At 56.2% G+C, this 21824-nt stretch overlaps 8 protein-coding genes across 8 annotated transcripts; 6 read left to right on the top strand and 2 right to left on the bottom strand.

Annotated features, from left to right (window-relative positions):
• Positions 1-189: 189 nt before the first annotated feature.
• EI97DRAFT_495597 (uncharacterized protein) lies at positions 190-3153 on the top strand (the record flags this gene model as incomplete). Its single annotated transcript, XM_033802442.1, has 2 exons — positions 190-2951; positions 3082-3153. Exons 1-2 carry the CDS (start codon positions 234-236, stop codon positions 3151-3153), a joined length of 2790 nt encoding a protein of 929 aa, XP_033651687.1. The 5' UTR covers positions 190-233.
• Positions 3154-5079: 1926 nt separating this feature from the next.
• On the top strand, positions 5080-7481 carry EI97DRAFT_451941 (uncharacterized protein; the record flags this gene model as incomplete). Its single annotated transcript, XM_033800386.1, has 2 exons — positions 5080-6343; positions 6397-7481. The coding sequence occupies 2 exons, from the start codon at positions 5080-5082 to the stop codon at positions 7479-7481; spliced, it is 2349 nt and encodes a 782-aa protein (XP_033651688.1).
• Positions 7482-8120: 639 nt separating this feature from the next.
• On the top strand, positions 8121-10096 carry EI97DRAFT_435513 (uncharacterized protein). The gene is made up of 2 exons (XM_033798878.1): positions 8121-8415; positions 8582-10096. The coding sequence occupies exons 1-2, from the start codon at positions 8362-8364 to the stop codon at positions 9863-9865; spliced, it is 1338 nt and encodes a 445-aa protein (XP_033651689.1). The 5' UTR covers positions 8121-8361; the 3' UTR covers positions 9866-10096.
• Positions 10097-10146: 50 nt separating this feature from the next.
• EI97DRAFT_435514 (uncharacterized protein) lies at positions 10147-11886 on the top strand. Its single transcript, XM_033798879.1, has one exon. The coding sequence runs from the start codon at positions 10321-10323 to the stop codon at positions 11803-11805; it is 1485 nt and encodes a 494-aa protein (XP_033651690.1). The 5' UTR covers positions 10147-10320; the 3' UTR covers positions 11806-11886.
• A 79-nt stretch (positions 11887-11965) lies between these two features.
• EI97DRAFT_495601 (cyclin-like protein) lies at positions 11966-13704 on the bottom strand. The gene is made up of 2 exons (XM_033802443.1): positions 13149-13704; positions 11966-13076 (listed from the first exon to the last, which is right to left on the bottom strand). The coding sequence occupies exons 1-2, from the start codon at positions 13470-13472 to the stop codon at positions 12273-12275; spliced, it is 1128 nt and encodes a 375-aa protein (XP_033651691.1). The 5' UTR covers positions 13473-13704; the 3' UTR covers positions 11966-12272.
• Positions 13705-13984: 280 nt separating this feature from the next.
• Positions 13985-16345, bottom strand: EI97DRAFT_469109 (UPF0016-domain-containing protein). The gene is made up of 3 exons (XM_033801695.1): positions 15491-16345; positions 14542-15439; positions 13985-14491 (listed from the first exon to the last, which is right to left on the bottom strand). Exons 1-3 carry the CDS (start codon positions 16088-16090, stop codon positions 14418-14420), a joined length of 1572 nt encoding a protein of 523 aa, XP_033651692.1. The 5' UTR covers positions 16091-16345; the 3' UTR covers positions 13985-14417.
• A 385-nt stretch (positions 16346-16730) lies between these two features.
• Positions 16731-19432, top strand: EI97DRAFT_444433 (uncharacterized protein; the record flags this gene model as incomplete). Its single annotated transcript, XM_033799902.1, has 3 exons — positions 16731-16998; positions 17103-19287; positions 19339-19432. 3 exons carry the CDS (start codon positions 16731-16733, stop codon positions 19430-19432), a joined length of 2547 nt encoding a protein of 848 aa, XP_033651693.1.
• A 782-nt stretch (positions 19433-20214) lies between these two features.
• Positions 20215-21792, top strand: EI97DRAFT_460547 (pantothenate kinase 4; the record flags this gene model as incomplete). Its single annotated transcript, XM_033801122.1, has 2 exons — positions 20215-20508; positions 20575-21792. 2 exons carry the CDS (start codon positions 20215-20217, stop codon positions 21790-21792), a joined length of 1512 nt encoding a protein of 503 aa, XP_033651694.1.
• Between the last annotated feature and the right edge of the window lie 32 nt (positions 21793-21824).

The following is a 21824-nucleotide window of genomic DNA, read 5'->3' on the forward strand; positions in this document are numbered from 1 at the left end:
GCTTCCTTCCTGAAGCTTGAGATCGCCCGGGCCGGGCGCGTCTAGCTACGCGTGTCCACGTGAACACGAGTCCCCACGCGTCCTCAGGAAACCGAAACGCAGGACGTCATCGCATCCAGATTTGGTTAGATCAGACGGGATCGCCGGGAAAAGTTGCGGCCCGCCTTGGCCATTCACACCTCCGACGCCCTCCCAGCTCTCCCAGCCTCCGCACTGGGAGCGAAACAATCCGTATGCGCGCTGCCCGCTCCTCCTGCCTCTCCTGCACTCGCAGCGCCCTGATTCCACTTCAGAGCTTACGTCCGCTCTCTGTTCCTGATTTTCTGGCACCGGCGCTGGCTCGCCAGCTGTTCCGTCCCCCATCGGCAAGTCGACGAGCAGACCGTGTACAGGCGCACCACCCTGAACTTCGGCGCCCTGGTAGACCGGCGCTGCCGTCAACGCGTATTCCTCTGCCCACACTGACAAGCCGAAAGGATATCGGCGCATGGATATCTGCCCTCGACCCTTTCCTCCCACCGCATCTCCAGCAGTCGCCGGACCCTTCTTCGGACACAGAGCAGCGCACAACTGCGATTGACTTTGCCTGCTTGCTGCTGGATGCACAACAAGCTTCGGACGACCTTCTGGGTTATCTAGGCTGGGTAGAGCAGCGATGGGAAACCACGAAATGGATCATCTACAAAATTGCAGATGGAGGCCCACCTGCCATGGACCATACTGCCAAACTTGAGCCGACTGCCAACGTGATCTGGCCGGAGAGCACCTCTCTCAAGGACTTGACAAATGCGCCCATTGTAGCTCATCGACTCCGTCAGTCAACACCGCTACGTGAGACATTGGAGAATTCGACATCCATCCCAGAGTCGATAGACCACGAGAAGATCGCCATCCAACGAGCAATGGGCCAAGTATGGCGCACTCTCGGGGTTTTGATCGTCAGGGCGGCCGAGGACTCTACCGCAGAGGCCGCCATCATGTCTCACGTGCTGGAAATCATAGCATACCTTCACCATACTGGTTGGATTCCAGACTCTGTTTACTATGACTCTCCCGCACCGCAAGATCACGCTCTTCAACAGCCCCCAACGTTGCATCTTCTATCTTCTACTATCATGAGGGCTCTGTCGGACGCGGCTATGACGGCGCGCGAGGCTACCGTTAAAGATCCCAGAGAGAAGCTGAATGCGTCATACTTCCTAGGCCGTGAGATACCCGGCTCGCGCTACAAGGTTCACGTATCCGGACTGACGCCTGAGCTGTGGCTTGAGTTGCTCTTATGGTCCTGCGTGCACGGTCCCTGGGTGCTGGATGGAACGGCAATCCTGGAGCATATCCTGTCGAAGCAAGGAAATGAAGCCTGGAGGGTGATGGACTCACGTCAGCTCTATCACGATGAAGAGACAGCCCCTGCTACATCGTCTCCATCAAGCGGTTGGCGCATATTCGGCCGAGGGGCCGGCAACAACTCCAACCCCGGGGCTCTGGCGCGGACTCGCAAGACTATCAGTAGCGAGGCAGTGACTGCATACATTGACGGCTTAGTCAACCTGATGCGCCTGGGTGTTGGCGATCGTGGCACTTCCCCCGAGGATCTGGTAGATCATATAAGGAAGCTAAAAGGGTTGCTAGACCGAGATGGCCATAGTCTAGGTTCTGCCACCTGGGACTCCATCATCGTTCGTTTTCTCGAGTCAGGAGGCGTGGTTCCCGAGAAGAGACCGGAGGTTATGTTCGCTCTGGCAAACCTTGCAGCTGATTTTGGCACAGAGGTGGCTTCCGTCAATGCTGTACCCATTCCCGGATCGCACGGCAAGGCTCCTTATTATTTTGAGCCATCTACTATATCAATCAGCGTTCTCCATAGGACCATGCGCTCGTTCATTGAGAATGGAGACATCACGGGGGCTACAAAGACATTAGATCGCCTCGTACAGCATACTGACTGCAACAAACAGCGATCTCTTGAACAATTCTTTGAGGCGATCAAAGTAGTTAAACGGCAACGGGATGGACTCTTCACCAGCTTAGCACCACCGATTGACTTCCCAGCTTTCGAACCTCAGGTCCCGGTGCCGCTTTTGGCGAAATTACTCGACCTGGCCACGGTGACAAAGTCGTTCCACCTAGGGCGTTGGCTACTGATGTCGGAAGACTTGGATGGACCCCTCATCACCGCCGACATGTATGCTCATCCGGACATGGCGGCATCGATTGTTCATTTTGGGACAATGGCCGGCGAGAATGACCTAGTCATGAAGGTTCTCAAGCGAACAGGCTTTTGGAGCGGCAGTCAACAAGCTCATCGGATACCGAATAGGCTCCTGACAACCTTGCTGCAAAGTCAGGTACAGCTGCACCGGTGGGAGAAGGTTCGGAGCATGCGAGACTTCGTCGCTAGCAACCCTGCGTACCGGCCCAGAACCTCGGTATTAGCTACCTTTGCCGCAGAACTTGTTCGGCTCTCTCCAGAAGAAGTGGCTTTAGAAGACTCTCTGAAGAGGCAGGCTTGCGAAGCCTTCGCCGATCTTCTGTTCGCCTGGGAGGAGTTGCTCCTGACGCACTCGAGTGACGATCTTTATTGCATCCTGGCCATGCTCTCCACGGTTGACGATCAGTGGAGGGAATACTGTGTCCAGTTCCTCCAAGGTGCGCGAAAGCATGAAGTGAAGCTATCCACGGCGGACTTCAACACGTTGCTCGCTGGGGTGCTCGACGGCTACGATAGCGTCAGGGGGAAGAGCTTGGTGGATACTTGGTGTCACACGATGTCACAAGGCCAGAGTCCAAACAGAGCGCCAGGTGGGATACCCAAGATGCCGCGGTTTCGCAAGAGTAGAGCAGATGATTTGGAAAACCGACCTGAAGATATACAGGTCGGAGATGGATCCGGGGCCGAGCTAGTAATGCAGGGGCGAGTGCATGCCAACCGACAGACGATATGGGCGATTGTACGCAAGATGGAGCAGGAACACGAGCAAAGGAAGACAGAGGGCAGGGAGTTGACAGGCGAGCAACGAGAGGAGCTGCTCCAGACTTTACGTTGGGCGGGCAATTTTCTGTATCATCTGGGCTTGGAAGTTGATGACATTGTCCGACAATTGGGCGGCCTTGGTGACGTGTTTGCCGAACTGCTTCGTGGACCGTCAGTAGATGATGACGGGCACCCATAGAAGTCAGAGAGGTCTGAAGACTGGGTACCGGCGGGCTTGCCATGTTGGATGAAATGTGGAAGACTAGCATTTGCCTCAGGGCCTTGATGTTGGCTCTTGACTCTGACTCGACGACTCATTACGACTCACAAGTTGGTGTGACTCATGCTCGATCAATGATGTCCTCGACGGCTAGTCTACCAATGAATTTGTCTCTGAGCATCGAGCAGTGAAGGTTTCCCTTTGAGAGGCACAGTACACGGTACGTTAGCCAAGCGAACCGTAGCCTAGACAGAAACCGTGCACATAGTGTGTAATAATAAATGCACAGTAGGTAAGCAGACTATGCATCTTTACAGCTTGAGGAGAAATCCGACTTGAGCACGTGCCAGGCCCCGGTGCCACCGGCCAGGTGAAAGAATTGAAGGGATTCCAAAGTTCCAGGAAGCCAGCATGTTGCGGCGCCTGCAGGGGAAGGAGACCAATGGGCATCGGCGCAGAAATTGACACGTCGAAGAGGAGCAAGTTGGCGCGCAATATTATTCAGATATTCCGGGGAGCGGGACATGGTTATGTAGGCTGCATGCAGCAGGAGGTCACAGTCCTCTGCAGCCAGCGTCGGCCAGGTTCCGAGAGGGTTGGTGAAGGGAAAGAGAAAGTCATCGGAAGAGGGAAACCAAAATAGAGAGCCTCGCGTTATGAGACGAGTCTCCCAAAAAGGCCGGACGGTTAGGAACCACGGATATCAACCTTCGATGGCCAGTCAGAAGCACCCCGCGCGGGGCCGCTGTAGTCTACACAGTATGTACTGTGGTACAAAGGCAGACTGCGCAACCACACCGCCTTTTATTATATAAGTTGGCGCCAGCACCGTCAGTCGAGGACGTATCAAAACAATGGGGACAGAGAGAGGGAGCGAGAGAGAGCAGGCTGTTTTACTTGGCGCCCGTGACTGGATTTTGCCGCTGTGCCCAGGTGGTGATGTTCTCTTCGACTACTGTACTAGCCGATTAGTAGGATTTGGCCGCGCCGCTCCGCTCTCCTAACGTAGTTGGGTGGGGCGGAATGATTACAAGGTGACGGTGCAAAGAGACACACACTGTGATAGAAGGGCCGGAGAGCCAGAGTGCCAGAGCAGCAGAGGAAAGCAGGCGGACGAGACACTCGATAGACATGCAGTTATTATAATCTGTCTGAATAGCTCTGTCCAGAGAGTACGATTAGAAGAGGCACACGACAATCCGTGACTGTTGTGACGCCCGCCCGTTCTGCTGGGCTCACCGCCCATCTACCCACCCAAAGAGGACTAGCGCCACAAGCTAAATTTCATCCATAACCATCCTTCCCCCGCCCGCCTTCCTTCCTCCCTCCTCCATTCAACCCCCCCAAAAAGACAACGAAGTCGACCTACAAGTCCTACAGAGACCCTTCATCCAAATCAATTCAGACTTCTCTTCGTCGAGACAATGCCGCAGGCCATCGCCGAGCTCTAAATCCCTTCTGGGAGGGTCGCTGCCCTTGCGACTTCTCCCAGCCGGCCAGCTCGCGAGTATTCATACACCGCCCAAAGAAACGACGATACAGCTTCCCGATTGCCAGCCGTCCTGCTTGCAGTCGACGTATCGATCCATCCATCCACTGCCCGGCCTGCTCCGCCAAGATTTGCATTGTTGGTTCTGCTGCAATTCTGCACCGAACATTCGACACCTCGCTTTGGGCTCGACATAGTTTAGAGTCCTGCACCGATCCCCACACCAACCCGCTCAACTGAACGCTCTGATCCCTCTCTTCCTTCTCCTTCCCCGTCACCCATCCTTCTCTCCTCCCGATTCCACCCCCGACCCTCTCCCACATCCTACCCTCTCGCGACCTTTACCCGATTCGTCGCGCATTTATTCATTGCCCGAGGAACGTCAAGCCGGACATCATGACAAACTTCTCCCACGCTGCAGCCACCATGGCGGACCTCGGTGGACATCATTTGCACAACCATAACCTTCATCACAGTAAGCCCAGCGCCATTCACCATACCAATCCCCGTTCAACCAAAGACGATCCCGTCCTCGGCACGACACGTCCAACCGAGGGCGCCGGCAGTGGGCTATCTGCCTCGGAAGAACTCACAAACGAAGGCGACGAAGAGGACGATTCCGATGCTCATGAAGATGAACAAGAAGGTGACGAGGAAGATGAGGACGCCTTAGCCCCGTCTCGAGGGTCAGGAAAAGGCAAAGGGAAAGGCAAACGCCCGGCCATCCGCATCGAGCCCGCTTGCGATGATGAGTCGGACGAGGAGACTACATCCTGTGAGACGGCGCCAAAGGCCGGTAAGCCGAGTGAGGGCCAATTGGGCTTGAACAACAAGAAACGTACCTTCAGCAACCTCTCGAGCACATCGTTGCTCTTTGGCGATGATGATGCTAGCACGCACACATTTCCTCGTCCCAAGATCGCTCGTAGACTGAGTCACACCAATGGGACGGGGCTACTGGCTTACCAGGCCACTGGAGACGACGATGCAAACAGGCTCGAGAACGCCATCATGAGCTCTGACGATGAGACCGAGGAGCGCGCTGAAAAGGCAATCACCGACGATGACGACGACTATGCCGGTCTGACCGAGATCCTCGAAGACGAATCGGACCTCGATAAAATCGAGGAGGAAGAAGAGAGCTTCATCATCAACGAGGAGCAACAGCAGACCGAGAACCTGTATGCCAAGGCCGTTCGCGATGCACGCAGACACGGCCTCGAGAGTTCCGGAAGCTTGTTTGATGTGGGCGACGAGATATTCGGGACATATTCCGATATCAATTTCGGCCAGTTCTTTGAGTTTGAGGAGGAGCCCACATCTCCCGAGCCTACTCCCTCTAGAAAGTTTTCAGATGCATCTACTAAACGCGTACGATTCGACGACGATGTCCAGAAATCCAATGAGTCCAGCTCGTCTTCCTCTGATTCCGAGGACGACCTCTTCCCTGATCTCTTTTTGGAGCAAGACAAGCTGCCCCCCAGTGTACACCAGCTTATGGAGATGACCAACGAAACCGACGAGGACCCTCTGTCGGATGCTTCCGATCAGGATTATTACGAGGCGAGCCACGGCTTGGCTTCGAATGATGGAACCGGTGACATGGAGGCAGAATATGCGTCATCCGAAGCCGGCTCCAGTGGCTATGAGAGCGACGGGAGTAAGCTGGCACTCGTCACTATCCATTGGATGAAAGCTAACGGTGGTTTACAGCTGACACTGGCGATACAACGGAGGAGGATGATTCTGATGGAGAATTCAGAACCATGCCTCATACACCCCGCCCAAAGTCCGTCCTACATTGCCCGTCCTCCGCGCCTGCTTCCAGGGCAGTCACGCCTAAGCCATTCCAGCGATCAGCCCGAGCACCTGTTCCCGCTCGCGGGACAGGGTCTGCCCGTGGACCTCCCCCTGCCTGCGGTATCTTCATCCACGATGATACCACTGAAGCGATCGCCGTGACCAACCGCACAACCAAGACTCTCACGTTCTACCGGCCCCGCGCAGCTCCGGTGCAAGGACAATTCACCCCCCGCAGTAGCAGCGCTAGCACTGCAAACAGCAGTCCGCGCGCATCCCTGCAGCAACTGAACGCTTCCGATGGAGAGGTCAACAACGGAGTATTGGGTAATATATTCCTACCAACCTCGGATATCATGTTTACGGGCTTCTTTGGCCTTGATCCCACCGAATCCTTCCTGACGACGGGCCAGACTATTGGTCCTCCTGAAGCATTCTTTCCCTTCGTCAGCGTGGCAAATGGTATGATCATACCCGACGATGAGGATTTTATGGATGACGAAGACTTTGAAGACGACATCAAACTGGAAGACTTCCTCGAGATGGGTTCCGATGACGATGAAACGGAATACCAGCAGTATGATGATGACGAGACGGATGTACCAGCTACGCCGGCTACATCCACGATTGCGCTCAACGGATCGACCCCGGCACGACCCACGCCCATGGCCGAGACTCCAGTACCGCGGAGACACACCACTACCGATGCTATGCTGGAACACTTTGATCGTGCAGGCGTTACCGCCTTCCGGAACAACCAGAACCGATTCCGTGACATTGCCTGCCAGCCATATGATCCTAATCTCCGCCATTCCATGTCGCGTCCCATTCGATCCGGCAGGTCCGCCGACACGCTGATGTCTCCTCTGCGCAAGCGCAGTTCGATAGCTAAGAAGATCGGTGGCTCACCCTTCGCTCGTGTCAACACAGCCAGCGACCGCTTGCAGTCGTCGTTGAAGAAAAAAGGGAAGGGCCCCCCTATGGGCACTTTTTCCTGAATGAAGTAGAAGAATCTCAGTGGATACATATCCGCCAGGGATAAGTGGGAGAGGTTTGCAATGAGGTCACGAGTCTACGGCCGCTTACTTTCTTATCTCCTAGACGGTGTGTCTTTTACTCTGTCTGAACATGGATCATCAATGTTTGGCAAGAGTATGTCGGCCTAAGGCGCTTGATTCGCCCGCCGACTTAGACGGAAAGCCTCAGAGCTTGGTCCTGGTTTCCTTTCCGCAGTTTCTAATTGTTTCTATAGTCATCCCCTAACGGTTTCCATGCTGATGTTTTTCTTTGGTCGTTCCAATGAGTATTCCTCTTCCTTTTCCGGGTCCGCAGGTCTTGGGATGATGCCATGTGCGTGCCTATGGGGTAGACTGACGAATGGGCGGAGTTTGGGTTTAGACTCGAGCTACACGCAATGTGGGGAGATGGCTCTCCGATGCGAGGGGCTATGCGGGTCACTGGTCATACTGTTCATGGGGACATGGATGAGGTGGAAGAGCGCGGGATGCTTATTGCAAGTATTGCTTATCGGAAGGGTATCGTTCTGGTTGGTAGAAAATACAAAAGTGCTGTGGATGCCTGTCTTCGAGCTATGTTAGAGGAGCCTACTATATTGCTGAGCTAGGGAACGCCCTCACCAAACTCCTTTTATGTATGTAGGCTGGTGAGCCGTGTGAAACCCCCTCTAGTCTGCTCATACATAAATAAATTGGGCGGCCCGTTGTAGATCTGCAGCCACCACCCCGCCGGTCCCTGGATCTTGGCGCATGGTCCAAGCCGAAGCTCCCTTGTCTTGGAGAACGTCACCTCTTCGTGAAGACGACATCACCCAGCCAGCCAGCACCACGGGGTTCTCCCCTTCTCTAAGGGGCCGCCAGGATGGCTAAAGAGGAAGAAGATGTAAAGGCACCATTTGGGGCAGCCTGGCTTAAGGTTCGTGTTCCTCCCTTAAGCTGCACCACCCATCCATCCATATCCACGCATAAATGTGTTGCGTGGAGCATGCCTTCTGGAAAAATAGTAGAATACAAGAACCTCACATAACGAAAGATTGGGCATGCCTGTTGTGAAGATGTCCCAGACTGACCTTGTCGCACAGGACACTCTGCTGGCCCCAATCCGCATTGCATTGTCTCCAGCGCTGCTGCGCGCCTATCTTCGCACTGCCCTTATCCTGATCACCTCGATTGCCCTCTTCGGCGCAGCCGTAATCGGCTATCTAACCTTCTATCACGCATACATTCCCATACGCGGAATCGCAGTCCCCGTCTATCTGCAATTCGACCACCCGCAACCGCTCTCAGCATTTGGCGTCGCCACATCCCCTCCATCTCACCCCTATGGCATCGCCAACGTAGAGAACCTCGTCAGCCGGCAGAAGTACAAGGTCGTCGCCGAACTCGTCATGCCGCGCAGTCGGAAGAATCTCAATGCCGGGAACTGGATGATGGGCCTCGAGTTGCGCGGGCCCACCGCTGCAGGCGGGGCTGTAAAGAACTCCAGGGCCTGCGAGGAGGACGAGGGAATCAAAGCGGAAAAGCCGCTTGTGCTGGCCAGATCGAGGAGACCGGCCATCATGACCTACCGGAGCTGGGTGACTGAGGCGGCTCACCGTTTGCTGCGGCTGCCTCTCTATGTTATAGGCTGGGGCCACGAGTCGGAAACCGTGCGGGTCGCGATGATGGAGAATGTGGAGTTTGCACAGGGAGTGCAAAATATACCGTCCAGTCTACGGCTTGAGGTCAGGAGCAGTGCTCCCCTAGACGTCTATCGAGCCACAGTGCACCTGGAAGCGAACCTGGAGGGGCTGCGTTGGCTCATGTACCACCATTGGGTCATCAGCTTCGGGGTATTCACAGGCTTGTTCTGGGCGGTGGAGATGGCCGTTGTTCTCATCACATGGGCAACGTTGACTCTGGGATCTGGCTCCGGATACCAGGAGGACGCCGCGGTGAAGAAGGTTGAGGAAGAAGGCGACGAGAAACTGATGTTCAAATCCGAGGAATCGTCCACATCCACGACTCCACTCTCGGATACGTCGCGCACCTTTCCCGCTCTCCCGTCTCACCAACCCCTCCATTTCAGCACTGGTGCCGGGCCCGGCCCCAGTCGAGGAGGAAAAGCCAAAGAGGAGCGGGTAACGCCTGGGCTGGAAGATATTCCCGCTGCAGCGAGGACGGGAGCGGAGGCAGACGACGAAGGTGAGGAGAATGAGGAGGAGGACGCCGACTTTGTACCTGAGGAGCCGGCGTCGAGCTCGGCGGCTCGTGCGTTCACGGATTCGGGCATTGGGACCAGTGTAGCGAGTGGTCATGCGGGTGAGCCAGGGGTAAGGAGGCGGAGGTCTGGAAAGGGAAAGGGGAGGGGTGATTTGCCGAAGTGATTGTAGGAGTAAAGGTTGCGCTGGAATACAGGGAGGCATTATCGTGATACCATGCTTTTGGCAGTCTTTTCATTGTGGTGGGGTGGGACGGGTTGTCTTTAATTGTATGATGGTGTGGCAACGGTGATAGATAGAGAGGCTTATTCGATATTTACCAAGGCGATGGATTACCCGAAGAGGAAATCTGGCCCCGTGAGGAGAAATGCGGGCCGAAAAAGGAACCGCTTGTAGTCCCAACTGCTACTTCTGAGGCCGCTGGAGTGAAGCATATCCTACTGTACACATCCAAACCTTCATTGGTGTTGAATGGAAGGCTAAACAGGGGGAGTATACGCTAACCCAGATCCGTGAGACACTATCCAACTCCATCTACTACTATCCGCCAACTCTCCTCTCTCTCCTCCCCGTCCGTTCGCCCGCTATTCCCCCTACCCATACCCCCTTTACACTTCAGGATGGAAGCCTCAGCAACCACGCTCCTCAAAATCCTCCTCCCCAAATCACCGCTCATCCTCAAAACGACCCTCTCCCACGCCCTCTCCCTCTCCCCCACAGCCTCAAAATGGGACTTCCGCACCGCCCTCACCATCACCATCCTGCGCGACATGCTGGGCGGGCCCAACGCCAAGCCCACTTCCATCACGAAGCAGCAGCGCCTGACGACGAGGGACCCAGGCGTCAAGGGCAATGTGTGGATCAGCAAGTTGAAATGCGATGTGCCCCCCGAGGATCATGTGCGGGAGACGGTGTTCGGAGCCATCAAAGAGATGGGGACCGGCGACGAGGAAAAGTGGGATGAACCGTTTGCGGCGCCCGTCGAAGGCGAGTGGACGGGTTACAGAAAAGAAGCCACGCCGCAGACCCCGGAACCGGCCCAACTCTCGGAACCGCAAAAGTACGAAGCGCTGATGAAGGAGACGACGTCCAAAGTCACCATCCTGTACCTCCACGGCGGAGCCATGTACCTGCTCGACCCGGCTACGTACCGCCACGTGACATCGCGGCTGGCGAAAGAGACGGGCGGGAGGGTCTTCAGCGTGCGGTACAGACTCGCACCGCAGAACCCGTTTCCCGCTGCCCTCCTGGACGCGCTGATGGCATACCTGACGCTCCTGTATCCGCCGCCCGGCGCACCCCACGCACCCGTTCCAGCCAACGAGATCGTCTTTGGCGGCGACTCGGCAGGCGGAAACCTGTGCACCGCTCTCCTCCAACTCTTGCTGCAGATCCACCGCTCCGCAACCCCGGGCTCGACGCCCAAGGTCCGCTTCCACGGCGAAGCCAGGGACCTCCCGCTGCCCGCGGGGCTGGCCCTGAGTTCCCCCTGGCTGGACGTCGCGCGCTCCCTCCCCAGCATGGAAGCCTTCGCCAAATACGACTACCTGCCTCCGCCCTCTGCCAGCCACGCTTCCCGCTTCCCGACCTGTCCGGCATGGCCCACGGACCCACCCAGAGCAGACCTGTACTGCGAGGGAAGTGCGTTGCTGCACCCCCTCGTATCCCCCCTGGCGGCGAAGGACTGGTCGAATTCGCCGCCCGTGTTTTTCAGCCTCGGCCAGGAGATGCTGAGGGATGAGGCCGCGGTGCTGGCTTCGCGGCTGGCGCGGCAAGGCGTCGCCGTTGTGTGGAGGGAGTTTGAATGCATGCCGCATTGCTTCGCCATGATGCTCGAGGGAACGGGGGAGTCGAGGCTGCACTACGCAGAGTACGCAAAGTTTTGTCGGGATGTGGTGGAGATGAAGAAGGGGGGTGGAGAAGAGGGCGTCAAGACGAATGGGGAGTTTATTCTGGCCAAGACGTTGAAGAGGCAGGAGGTGGATGTTCGGACGGGCTTGACGGATTTGACCGAGGAGAAGGTGGACGACTTGATGAGAAGGGGGAGGAAGAGGATTGAGGGGAAGTTGGTGGAGGGGGAGGTGGAGGCCAGGCCGATGCTGTGAGGATGAAGCCGTGGCCGTTGGAGGAGTTGGTTTTGAATTCTTGCGTCGGGTTTGACATATAGATACCCAGCGTAGTTGCCGTATACCCATACATTTCTCTTCGTCCATACCTGACACATCGAGGGTTGATTTGCATAAGTGTGGGATGTGCCATTCGCGTGCTCCTGTCAAATGATAAAGAACGTATGCATTCGTCTACCTCGTGTGTAGTGGTCACGGAGTATCCAGGCCCCCGTGTCCCAGGGTATCAAGTGTAAAGAGCAAGGAAGCCAAAAACTCCTCCTAAAGCCTGTCAATGCAACAACGAAGCAAGTAGTGACTTGTTCCCATGCCCTTGATTTCTTCCTTCATCGCCACCACCAACCAAGCACCCACTGTTCCATCTACCTTCTCTCTCACGGCTTCATATCCTCGATCCGATTTCACGCGTATCCGGAGCACTCCACAGCACAGCCGGCCCCCGAATCCTATCCACTTAATTCGCCTTCTTCGGAGCCATCTCCTGCTGGGGTAGCATTCTGCTGTCCATTCGCGACATTTGCAGAGTTAGCAGCGTTCGTGCCGCCGTCGACATCCATGTTCATCTCCGCAGTTCCATTCGCAACTCCTGTCCCATTGCTAGCCTCAGCAGCAGCCCCAACACTCCCCTGCGACGCCGGCAGGACTGGCACATCTCCATTCGCCAGACTCCTCGGGGTCTGGAAACTCATGTCAATCTCCTCGGGGCTCCTAAGGCCGCTGTACATGTTGCGCTCCTCGCCCTCCTTGGGTGGCAGATTCTCGTACAGGTCCGCCATGATGTTGCACGCCTTGCGGATGTCCCGCAACTTGACGTACTGCGTCTCCCACCAGGGCATGCCGTCGACGTGCGGGAGTTTGATGTCGGCCATGCGCGCGCCGCAGTAGACGCTGGCTGCGGCGATTGTCCGTGCGTTGAATTGCAGACAAAGCAGGGTATTCAGCGAGTCCATCAGAAAGGCCCACGCTGCATTGCGGACTCTCTTGTTGTGCTGAATCCCGTAGTACGTCAGCATCCGATACATGATCTGGTGGGGAGCCTCGACGCTCAGATCGAAACAGAGGCTCTCGAGCAGGATATCTTCCGAGTAGAGGATCGTATCACGCCACTTCCAGAAATCCTTGGTCTGCTCGTCGACGAGCTTGTTGGGGTCCTTGAGGGCGACGCGCACGCAAGCGACGACGATTTCCTTCATCTTGCGGCATTGTTCTTCGACCTTGGTGGCGAGGAAGAGGGCGGTAGCGGCGATTTGCTGCGGATTTCCAGGGCGGTCAGCGCATATCCATGGATGAGCGGATACGACCTGCGACGGGAAAGGACTCACATAGTGGTGCAACGGCTTGTAACCAGGCCGGGCCTGCAACGAGTTGCGCACCAGGAACCGGTTGAAGAAGACGGCAGCCGTGCTGAGCGTCGTCATTGGCAGTTTCAGCATCATGCCAACCTGTTGCAGGAAGTTGATGCCCTTCTGGCGCAGATGGCGTTCTTCGGCAATCGACATGCCATCCAAGATGGAGGGTGTCTGCTCAAGCTCCTCCTCGGTAAAGATCCATTGCGCCTCTTCCGCTTCGACGGCCGGTGGAGGGGGGCGGGGTCTTTCGTGGGGAGTGTACTGCGGAACGCCGGCGTTCGCAGCGGTTGGGACCATGGCGGATTATTTGTTGCGGACACGAGACGTTCGACGGACTAAGTAGAATGCTTGCGAGGCCAGCTCGCGCCGGGAGACAAGTTCTATGAGTAGGAAGCCGGAGGTTGAGAGAGGTTTCGAGAATAGTACATGGGGAAGTCGAAGGCGCCGCGCGAACAACTGGGAAAGGTGTGCGGAAGTAAGTGAAGGGTGAAGATGAGGGTGAATGTGAAAGGTTGATGAAGCGGGCGTTGGTAGACTTGCCGAAACGCCTTTACTGTGAGCTGGGAAGGACCATTGAGAACAATGCCAAGAGTGATCTACCAATCATATCATCCCTCAGTCTAGGCCGATCGCCAACGTCTTATTAATCGGACTTCCGGCATAGTACCTGCAGATGGGAGTTGGAATACTCGGTTAGCAGTTGGGAAAATGATGGAAACAACATTTGATCCATAACCGAGCGAAGAGAAGTTGGCCGAGGACGTCGGGGTTTGGCTCATCTTGGACTTGAAATCTAGGTAAAAGGAAGTCTGCCTGGAGACTACTTGACAATGCGACAGTGTCCAAGCCATCGAGCCCGTTGGGTGCCGATTCCAGATGGTCACGAGAGGCCGAAGGCGTCGTGGGGGGAACCGGACGGCAAGGCCATAGATCTGGACACACAAGAGGGTTTTCCTTGCAGAGCACAACCCGACAACTGGCTCCAGCCATTACGCGGGAAAGCGCCCGAGTGAATTACCAGATTCGCCGTCTATAACGGAACGCTGCAGCAGCAGTCTATGCCTGAGCACATGATAACCCGAAACCCCAACGACCTTCAAGACTCCCTATGACCCCATGTTTGCAGCCGTGTCGTCAATATACAAATAGAATACAAAGATGTTCCAACCGCTTACTAAGAGAAGCCTGATTAAAACAAATATAGACGTAGCGAGGATGCCATGCTGTGATCGAAAAAAGAACCTAAGCATGGTAGAGGCATTCCAGAAAGTAAATGATCGCGAAAATGAGGAACGCAATAGCGCCACCCAGTGTAACTGTAATGCGTTAGTTCGGTTGTCTGCCCTGGCTTTCACGTTTGACTTACCAACTCGCATGCTGACCTTACCAGCGATGGCACGGCCTCCCAGGACAGCCACCGCAGTGCAGCAGCCATGTCCTACCACGGCGCCGCTGGTTACCCACCAATAGTCAGAACCGGCCGCCATAGCAATAGTAGCGATCTGGCTGCGGTCGCCCCATTCACCAAGGAACGTCATGACAAAGGTCTGCACCCACGCAGGACTCAGGAGAAGCGAAAAGAGGTTATTTAAGCCCGCGATCATGCCAGAAAGACTGGAACCATTCGGCGACGGCGACCGTGCAGGGGAGGACGATGGGCTTCGTGCAGGAGCTGGTAGGCGCGAGTTTGACCTCGACCGCCTGGCGCGGCCAGACTCCAGAACATATGGCGATATGGAGGACTTTCTCCGGCCACCCCGGCGGGCAGCTAGATGCTCCTTCTCCTCTAGCTCCTGTTCTACCTCTCTCATTTCCTCTCCTACCCCCTCCTCAGGGCTCATTGCCAGCCCCTCACGCAGAAGCTTGACACCGAAGACTGCAAAGAGGACGGCAGCCGCGAAATGGGTGAAGCGCTCTGGAATCAGTGTTGGTACTGCGTGGCCTAGCACTGCTGAGAGAACCGTCATGGCAATGAGAGCACTGAAGGCGGCCGTGAACACGACCACGCGCGGGTGCCTCATAGCCATCAGAGCGGCGACCAGGAACGTCTTGTCTCCAATCTCCGAAAATATGATCATTGTCAAGGAAAGGATGAAAGAGTGGAACGGCTGAATGACGCCGTCATGTTCGTCGTCGTCGTCGGATACATCGTTGTGTTTTGGGGGGGTGCTGGGCGGCGATGTGCCTAGAGGGTCGTCCTTTGGCAAAGACGGAGGCACAGGGTGCGGTATGTCGTGTGGGGTATCGGGCAAATCTGTAGGCTTCTATAGAGAGGTCAACAACATTAAATGGCGCAGGAATGCAGCGATACTGACAGCTAAGCCTTGTGCCCCCGGTCGCTTTTTGGCGTGATGGTCGTCTTCTTCCTCCAAGGGTTCCTGTCCGGTGTGAGGATGGGGAGGCGCTTCCTTGGGCTGCTGCGGAACCTGTCCCAACTTGGCTCCGGTCTTGCCCTCCTGCTCTTTTCTTTCCTGGTCCTTGGCCGAGACGCCGCCTTCGGTGCCCGTATTGCCTTTGGGTGCCTGCCTGTTGGGGTCATCCATGACGCCGTCTCCATCGGCACCCAGGGCCGCCCATTCTTGCTTGGTCAGTTCGTGGGTGGAGCTCGACTTGGATGCGCCAGGCCGTAGCTCCTCGACGACGGCTGGTTGCAATGTGTCCTTGGGGGCTACCGGGTGGTCATCCACCCAGGGCCCGTCGTGCGGTTTCCCGTCTAGGCCGTCGACGGGAGCATCCTTTGTAGCTTTGATCGGGGGGCTAGGAGGTGCGGGAGGCGTGTCGACATCGCCGTACGCTGGAAGTGCGGCTCGTGCGACGTTGGTATCTTCAGAATCGGCGGTAGTGGCTAACGCGAGCACATGGAGAGTTGGGAGCAGGAGAAGGAGAGCCGGTGCCCTCTGCGGTCGTAGTCGCATGTCTCTGTGGGGAGCGAGTCTGAGCAAGGATGATTCTTGGGGTGGAAACAATGAGCCACCCAGAGCAGTGACTGCAACGGTGCGCCGGGTTGAGGATGCGGGACGTAGGATGCGGGGAGGATGAATCCTTCGCAGAAGGGGTATTAGTGCGTGCGAGATGGGAGTGGAGATGGTGTTGAAGCGGCAGCCAGGAATCGTGTATTTACCAGTATTAGGAGATTGGCGCAAGGGGGTCGGCCCAGATCTCCTCTCCGTGAGTTTTGCGGCCAATTACATTGGCAGATTGGACGTGGGCTTGTTATTCACCTTGCCCAAGGTCTCCGTGAAAAAGAAGATGCGCAACGAAGTCGCTTTGGGGAGTTGGTCGTGTTCCCAAGTATTCACCTTCTCATGGGGACCTTCCTACTAGCTGAAGCGTCAACACTGGAGAGCAACACTCTCACATGCATGTTGAGACGATATTGCACGTGACACGGACAGGCTTACGTAATTCATCGAGGCTAGCCCTGGTGGCCCCGTTGCTTCCGCCAAACAAACAAGAGCTGCGGGAGGATGCCTTTCGTTTGAGGTGAAAGGTGTTCCACAGTCTACCAACAATTCAACGATATTGCCGTCTCGCCAGAGCAACTTCTACGACACCATGGCAGAGCGCCGGGCGGTGCGTTCCTCCAGTCGACACTTCACTCCCACACCCCAGCCGCTGCCCGCCATCGCCGCCGCGACTCCGCAACCGACGCGTGGGTCGCGTCGGAGAGCGACCAAAAGCGCAAGCCGCGACATTGCAGTCCCCAAACCGTCGCCACCCAGAATCCTCCGCCGAAGCAGCCGGCAAGCTAGTGTCGCATCTGTCGCAGCCGATCAAGAACACCATGGACCCCAATTGCGTCCTGCGAAGGAGGCAGTTGGAGGTGAGTTCTACCCCAGCCATGGCGCTCCGCTTCACCTAGTGTGATTGAGGGCAGAATTCCTCTCTGGCAAAATAAATTCTGACCATGTTGCTTGCTTGCCGCAGATCTTTCTACTGTAGAGGAAGCCGAATCGTACATGGACTTAAAAGCCGTCCCTCAAAGCACACCTCGCCGGCGTCCAGACAAGCGCTATGCCTCCCCAGATCAACTCTCCCAGATCTCTGGGACAACCGCAGTCACATCCTTCTCGATGACCGAAGCTGAACATCTTGATGCCGACGTTATTCAAGTGTCAATAGAGAACCTATACAGGACATCGACTAAGTTCTTAGACTTTCTGCTGCCTGACGACGGAGGAATTAAGAATGACCACAACCGCATTCAAGAGCTACGGAAGCCGGACTCTAGAGTCTTAAAGCAATTTAGGGCTCTTGAGTTAAATAATAACCTTGCTCTGTTCAAAAGTGAAGGCGAACAGTACATTCACCTTCGCGCGGTGCGCCGAGCACTACACCGTGATCGCGATCACAATGCACCTCTGCTCGGCGTGGACCTGGTTGTGTATCTTGCGAATCTGCTCATATTCGTGAAGCAGATGATCACTTCTGAGCGTTCTTCCGAGAGGGGATCGCGGCAGCTGTTCGATGCGCTCTGTCAGCTGGACAAACACTTCCCTTCATATTTTCTCCCAGGACTAACAAATGTCGCGCCTGGCTCTGCTCTTAGAGGTGAGAGCGCACTCATCGGTCCCACGATTGGCCTGGCATTGGAACTCCGAACTCAACTAGCTATCTTGGTGTTGAAGCGGGAATCGACTGAACCAGATTATGATCCGCAATTTTCTATCCGCGAAGTATTCTACGAGAGAGAGGACGACGAATTCACCTCCACGCTTCGTGGATGGGACGTGCCTGGACTGCAAGCTGAACATTGTTCGGACGAGAGGCGCGCCCAAATCGAGGCCCATGTAGAGAAGATGCTGGCCCTAGTTGCTGATAGTGGGCTCGGGCTCGATATACTCGAATCCCAATTCCCGTGGGAGTCGGTCGTCCTGCAGCTTCTGGCTTGGGCACGAATGCGACACCGCGAGCTTAAAGCAATGATTGCCAGCATTGGGGGAATTGAGAGTATCAACGATATCGTGATGGGAAAGACAGAGCCATCTTCCAGCGCACCGGACCCAGCGTCAAGACGGTCACCTCTAAGAAGTCGCGCATCATGGACGAAGGAGCAGAGAAGGCGAAGCGGCGGGCTCAGTCTAGGCGGCGCCTCAAAGGACGATATCTGGGGGTTGCTGATTTCGAGGATCAAGGGAGACCAACAGTCAGGTGCGAGAGGTACAGAACTCAATCCATCAGGCGAGGTCCGAGCACATGGAGGAGCACGTAACGAGGGAGGGAAGATCCAATCGTCCGGAACAGATGCGGAGCAAACCCTAGTCAATGACCACGAAGTCCTCACGGAACCCGAACCCTTGAGACCAATAGCAGACGACAATGATTTGGTGCAGAATGGGGACGAAGCAGAGGAAGAGATCCGTGAAAGCATCGAAGGAGAAGGTGCCCAATCCGCTGGGGAAGGCCCTTCGATGAGGCCCACAAGCTCGGGACCCCCTCAAACTCGTCCTGAGTTCGTCAAGCTCATCAAACAGACGCAAAATAAGGGCAAAGAGAACCAGGGAGATATATTTGCTCGACAAGCCACGGCTCAACGGATCGAGTTTGGCGACGGATTTGATGGTGAGGCAAGCCAGCCGACTCCGGAACGTCGCCAGAGAATGGAGCGGGTGCCGGTGCAGAGGCGCAATAGGCGCCTGTTCGAGGAGGAGGACGCGGACGAGGACGAAGGGTTTGAAACGCGACAGGATGATGGGCGGGCAGCGGAACGCAGGCAGCAGGCTCCTGTAGCGAAGAAGGTTCGATTGGAGCCACCGTCTTCAGGAGCACTGCCTAGCCATCAACCGCCCGTGACGAGCCCAGGGCAGCAAGAGGATAGTATCTCGGAGACTGAGGCGCCTGAGATGACAGAAGAGGCACCGGCACCTACGTATTCTGATGTTCAAGCACTGGCACGTCGGAATGCCAGGGCCGTCAGGCAGCACGAAGGGCAAAAACGTCGAGATTGGACAGGGAGGGAGGTAGCAGCATTTGAGGAATACATGGCACGGTTCCCACGGAAGTATGCATCGATTCTGGAGTACGACAGGACAGAGGGCCACAAGGTGCTTCAACATCGGACGCAACTCAATCTGAAGGACAAGGCGCGCAACATGGCCATGAATTTCATCAAGTAAGGCATTGACTCTGGAAAGACTCGTAAGAGCTGTACTAACAATTGTAGGTCTGGCACGGGGCTTCCATCGGGATTCGAGGACGTCATTAGTCCGACCTCTAAGCAGGGCTTGGAATTGCTGGCTGCGGGTTTTCAATGGTGATAACAGAGGGTTCATTTTTGCGGAGGCGTTTTTGGCATTTTCTATCTTGGGGCTCCTGGTTGGCTGCGCTCGTTATTCTAGATACCCTTTTGTCCTGATCGGAATGTGCAAGTCTTGTTTATGACTGTGTTATTCACCGCGCAAAATAGGGGATCCGTCCCATATTGATACTATGAAACTGACGCCTGAACCACGCGCAAAAGGTTTAACCTATCTGCAACGCAGAACAAGCTCTTTATATGCGTGACAGATATTTACTACCGATAGACGTCCCAAAAAGTTCCGAGGTCCTTCTCGGACTGATTACTCCTCGAAAGCCCAACATTCACTCACTCACTCGGCTCCCCCACACCCACACCCACCACAAAACCAACTTCCCCGTTACCGATACCGAGCTTATTTGGCCTGGCCCAGCGTCCGTTAGCCGGAGTACGCACGCCATGTCCGTCTTCATAAGAATCCTCTCGAGTCGGCCGCCGTCGGTCCTTGAAATCCGGCGAACTCCTCATCACGTCTGCCCTCGTTGAAGCAGCGCACACGACGCCCACCCGACACCTCAAAGCGACCAAAAAAAGCAGCCAGGACAAATGGAAGCAGCAACATCATCATCCTCATCCTCCTCATCCTCATTCTCAGCGACGGCGACGGCGACCTTCCATCCACCCCTCTTCCTCCACAGAGCTCCCCCAACCACGCACCGACGCCAGCGCGTGAGGCTGCAGCCAAGAACCCAAGCCCCCTCGTCGCCCTCTTCGTCGTCATCGTCATCCTCCCTCGGCGCCATGTCCTCCTCCTCCTTCTCCTCTTCCACACCTGCACCTGCACCTGCACCTGCACCCTCCTCTCCAAGGCAATCCGCTCGGCGCAGACTCCCCTCGCGGTCCGTCAAGACTCCCTCCCAATGCGCCGTCGAGGAGACCATTCAGCACCCGGGCGCCGTCCGCATCAATGTCCAGGGCGCCTTCATCTCCACCGACGACGAGCCCACCACGCCGCGGAGTGAGGATTACACCCAGGATCCGCACGACATACGCCTGCCCAACCATACCGGTGTCGTCAGCCACATAGCCGTTGACGTAGGCTTTCCCCTAGACCACGAGACTTGTTTCTCTCTTTTCAAAAACACTAACAGACATCTACAGATTGGCGGCTCATTGGCCAAACTTGTCTACTTCTCCCAGGAATCCACCTCGGCGTCCGACGGCGGGCGACTGAACTTTGTCAAGTTCGAGACGGCAAACATCGAAGCCTGTATAGACTTTATGCGCAACCTGCAGGCCAAGTATGCGCAGCACAACGGCAACAAGGCCGAGGATCTGTGCGTCATGGCGACGGGAGGCGGCGCATTCAAATACTACGACCGGATAAGAGAAGCACTAGGCGTCGAGGTGATACGCGAGGACGAAATGGAGTGTCTGATCATAGGTGCGCGCACACTCAACAGGGCCGACTCAACGGCACTCGAGCACTCTCAAGACTCACAAACCCATCCAGGCCTCGATTTCTTCATCACCGAGATCCCCGACGAGGTCTTCACCTACACCGAAGACAGCCCCATGGGCTTCGTGCCCCGTCCGCAGAACCCCTCCGACAGCTACCCCTACCTCCTCGTCAACATTGGCTCCGGCGTCAGCATGATCAAGGTCTCGGGGCCCCGGCAGTTCGAACGCATAGGCGGCACCTCGCTCGGCGGCGGCACCCTCTGGGGTCTCCTCTCCCTGCTCACGGGAGCCCGCAGCTTCGACGACATGCTGCGCCTCTCGGAGAGCGGCGACAACGCCGCCGTCGACCTGCTCGTCGGCGACATCTACGGAAGCGAGTACAACAAGATCGGCCTCAAGGCGACGCACATTGCCTCATCCATGGGCAAGGTGTACAAGATGAAGCGCGAGGCGGAGCGCAAGGCCGAGGACGGCTGCTCGGGGAAGAACAAGTTCTCCGCGGAGGAGAACAGGGGAGCCAACGCCAGGAACCTGCACGACGACCTCCACCACCCAGACAGCGGCATGTTCCGCCCCGAGGACATCAGCCGCTCCCTGCTGTACGCCGTCTCCAACAACATTGGCCAAATCGCCTACCTCCATGCCGAGAAGCATGGGCTGCGCGATGTCTACTTCGGCGGCAGTTTCATCGGCGGGCATAGCCAGACGATGCATACGCTGAGCTACGCCATCAATTTCTGGAGCAAGGGGACCAAGCAGGCCTACTTCCTCAGGCACGAGGGCTATCTGGGCAGCGTGGGCGCCTTTGTCAAGAGGCAGCCGCCCAACTGGGGGAGAAGAGCCAGCTTCGAATCGAGGGGCCTGTCGGGCAGGGGCTTGGTAGGAGGCAACGAGAGAAGGGGCATTGGTAATGCTTAGAGGAGCTTCAAAGACGATAGAGCGGGAGCTTT

The sequence above is a fragment of the Westerdykella ornata genome (assembly GCF_010094085.1).
Source record: "Westerdykella ornata strain CBS 379.55 unplaced genomic scaffold EI97scaffold_22, whole genome shotgun sequence".
Lineage (NCBI taxonomy): Eukaryota > Fungi > Ascomycota > Dothideomycetes > Pleosporales > Sporormiaceae > Westerdykella > Westerdykella ornata.